The sequence below is a fragment of the Mandrillus leucophaeus genome, unplaced genomic scaffold (genome assembly GCF_000951045.1).
Source record: "Mandrillus leucophaeus isolate KB7577 unplaced genomic scaffold, Mleu.le_1.0 Scaffold99, whole genome shotgun sequence".
NCBI classification, from domain to species: Eukaryota; Metazoa; Chordata; class Mammalia; order Primates; family Cercopithecidae; genus Mandrillus; species Mandrillus leucophaeus.
Genome location: NW_012110807.1, coordinates 1,881,046 through 1,883,830, shown reverse-complemented (window position 1 = coordinate 1,883,830; position 2,785 = coordinate 1,881,046). Strand labels below are relative to the sequence as shown.

Genomic DNA, 2,785 nt, shown 5'->3' with positions numbered 1-2,785 from the left:
AGACAGAGTTTCATTCTTGTTGCTCAGGCTGGAGTGCAATGGCACGATCTCGGCTCACTGCAACCTCTGCCTCCCTGGTTCAAACGATTCTCCCGCCTCAGCCTCCCGAGTAGCTGGGATTACAGGTATGCACCACCATTAGCCTGGCTAATTTTTGTGTTTTTAGCAGAGACGGGGTTTCTCCATGTTGGTCAGGCTGGCCTCGAACTCCTGGCCTCAGGTGATCCGCCTGCCTCGGCCTCCCAGAGTGCTGGGATTACAGGCGTGAGCCACCACACCCGGCTGACACAGAAGTCTTAATATGTGATTCTAATCTTTATTTCTCTGGCAAACTCAGCAATGCAGGCGGGGACCTTATAACTAAGACAGCTCTTGACTTTTGGCGGGCCGGAAGAAAGAGGGAAGACATTCAGCTGAAGGACCTGGAACCTGTACTGTCTGTTGGAGTCTTCAATAATAAACACAGTGAGTGCACCAGGGTAAAGGAGCCCCTTAACTGTCCGGCAGTGAGCCATCTGCTCTTGCATTGTTTCACAAAGCCACAGGATCCCACTGGACTTCTGGCTTTGCTAAAGTCTGGAATTTTCTTAGGTGTACTGTCCTTGAAACCAGTTAGTGTCCAGCTGAGTCCTACATGGTCTTGTTGCACACTGACAGGAGACTCTCGTAAGGGGCACGGACTTGAGGCACGTGCTGAGGGCTGGGATTGGAGCTTGGCCAGGTGGCGGTGGCGGTGGCGGCGGGGAAACCCAGCTTTGTCTTGTTCCGCAGGTGGCCTGTGGCACAGTGGACTGATCGACAAAAACCTCATTGATTACTTTATCCCCTTCCTGCCTTTGGAGTACAGACATGTGAAAATGTGTGTGAGGGCCGAGATGAGGGCCCGTGGCTCTGCTATAGATGAAGACATTGTCACAAGAGTGGCAGAGGAAATGACATTTTTCCCCAAAGACGAGAAAATCTACTCAGACAAGGGCTGCAAGACTGTGCAGTCGCGGCTTGATTTCCACTGAGCTCCTGTCTGGATGGGGTAGGAGGCAGCGGGGAGGCTCCGCACAGCAGAGGCCTTGCCTTTCCGAAGAACCCTGAAGACCGCTCTGGGGTTTTGCCTGTTTGCACCTTAGAGTTTGGGGATATAGAATCTTTTTTTTTGAGACAGGGCCTCGCTCTGTCATCCAAGCTGGAGTGCAGCGGTGCAATCCTCAACTCACTGCAACCCCCACTCCCAGTTTGAGGGATTCTCATGCCTCGGCCTCCCGAGTAGCTGGGATTACAAGCATGAGCCACTGTGCCCGGCTGGGATATGGAATCTAAGAGTTGATTTTGGAAAACACGTGAATCTGTTGCGTACATTTGTCATTTTGCAAGATGACAGCCGTCCAGCTCTTCTTTGCAGCTGAAGATGAACTTTTAAAATCCCCTTCACACTTAATGTACTGACCGTGACAGAAGTGCCTGAAAACAGCTGTGCATGGCAGGCCTGGCAATGGTTTCTGACTCACAGCACCCGCACCTCAGAAGCTACTATCAGGACTGAAGGAGTCCAGGGACCTGCTGCAGGCTGAGGGGCACTGGGTTCCCACCGGCAGGCTGGGGAGCGCTGGGTTCTTGTTGGCCGAAAACATCCTTTTGCTCTGTTTCGTTCTTTTTTTGTTTTTGAGACGGAGTCTCGCTGTGTCGCCCAGGCTGGAGTGCAGTGGCGCGATCTCCACGCACTGCAAGCTCCGCCTCCCGGGTTCACGCCATTCTCCTGCCTCAGTCTCCTGAGTAGCTGGGACTGCAGGTATCCGCTACCACGCCTGGCTAATTTTTTGTATCTTTAGTAGAGATGGGGTTTCACCGTGTTAGCCAGGGTCATCTCAATCTCCTGACCTCGTGATCCGCTCGCCTCGGCTTCCCAGAGTGCTGGGATTACAGGCTTGAGCCACTGCGCCCAGCCTCTGTTTCGTTCTTTACACAGAGAGAGTTCACTGACTTGAAGTATATTCAGTTACAATCGGGGGTGGAGGTGCAGACGGTGTCTGACAGGAGGATGTGGCCGTGCCTGCTGAGCATTCTTGATCTGGGCAGACCTGTCTGTGTGTGGGGTGGGGCCTTCACCTAACACCTCTGCAGCAGACCTGGACAGACAGGTCTCTCCCGGCTGTCCATTGTTCTGGCTGCTAATACAGCCCTGGCTGTGGAATCCTTCACCATCTCAGCTGGTATCGTCCCCAGCCTGCCTTGTGCCACATCTGAGCTTGGCTCACTGCTCGAGTCCCTCCAACCATCTATCGTCATAGAGTTGAGTCACAGTGAGACCACTGGCTTTCAATGTGAGTCCTTGGTTTCCATGGTGAGATGCTTGTTAAGACTTTATACTTGGGTCCATCTCTCACTTTATTTTGTAGAACCATTTGAAATCCTAGGATGTGCTCATTCTGGAAGGATGACATGGGCCCAGACTGAACAGTCAGCTTGCAGATCTTAAAGGACATTGCTCATTTTAAAACGAGGGAAGGACACAAAATGGAATGATTGCTTAGTCCTTTCTCAGATACTCTTAAAACAATTTTTTATTGTTAAATTTGTGGTAATACGTGGTTGCAACTGTGGATCAAACGAGGTCAGTCTACAGTCGTGGCAGGTCCTGGGTGTGACCTGATACCACCACCCTTTGTGGCAGCGCCAGGCTGGACTGCCCTGATCCCTGGGCCGTGAGACTTAGCTTCCAGCCAGTGTGAATCATTGTATCTGTCTCACAATCGCAGCACAGCTGCAGACACAATTACAACAATGTGCAGCA

At 51.9% G+C, this 2,785-nt stretch overlaps 1 protein-coding gene across 1 annotated transcript in view; it reads left to right on the top strand.

Moving 5' to 3' along the window:
- The window catches only part of TOR1B (torsin family 1, member B (torsin B)), a 9,873-nt gene extending 8,465 nt beyond the window's left edge, over positions 1-1,408 (top strand). The window contains exons 4-5 of the mRNA XM_011971203.1: positions 338-465; positions 772-1,408. Coding sequence (XP_011826593.1) covers positions 338-465; positions 772-1,013 — 370 coding nt within the window. The 3' untranslated portion in view covers positions 1,014-1,408. The remainder of the gene's footprint in view (positions 1-337; positions 466-771) is intronic.
- The last annotated feature ends 1,377 nt before the right edge of the window (positions 1,409-2,785 follow it).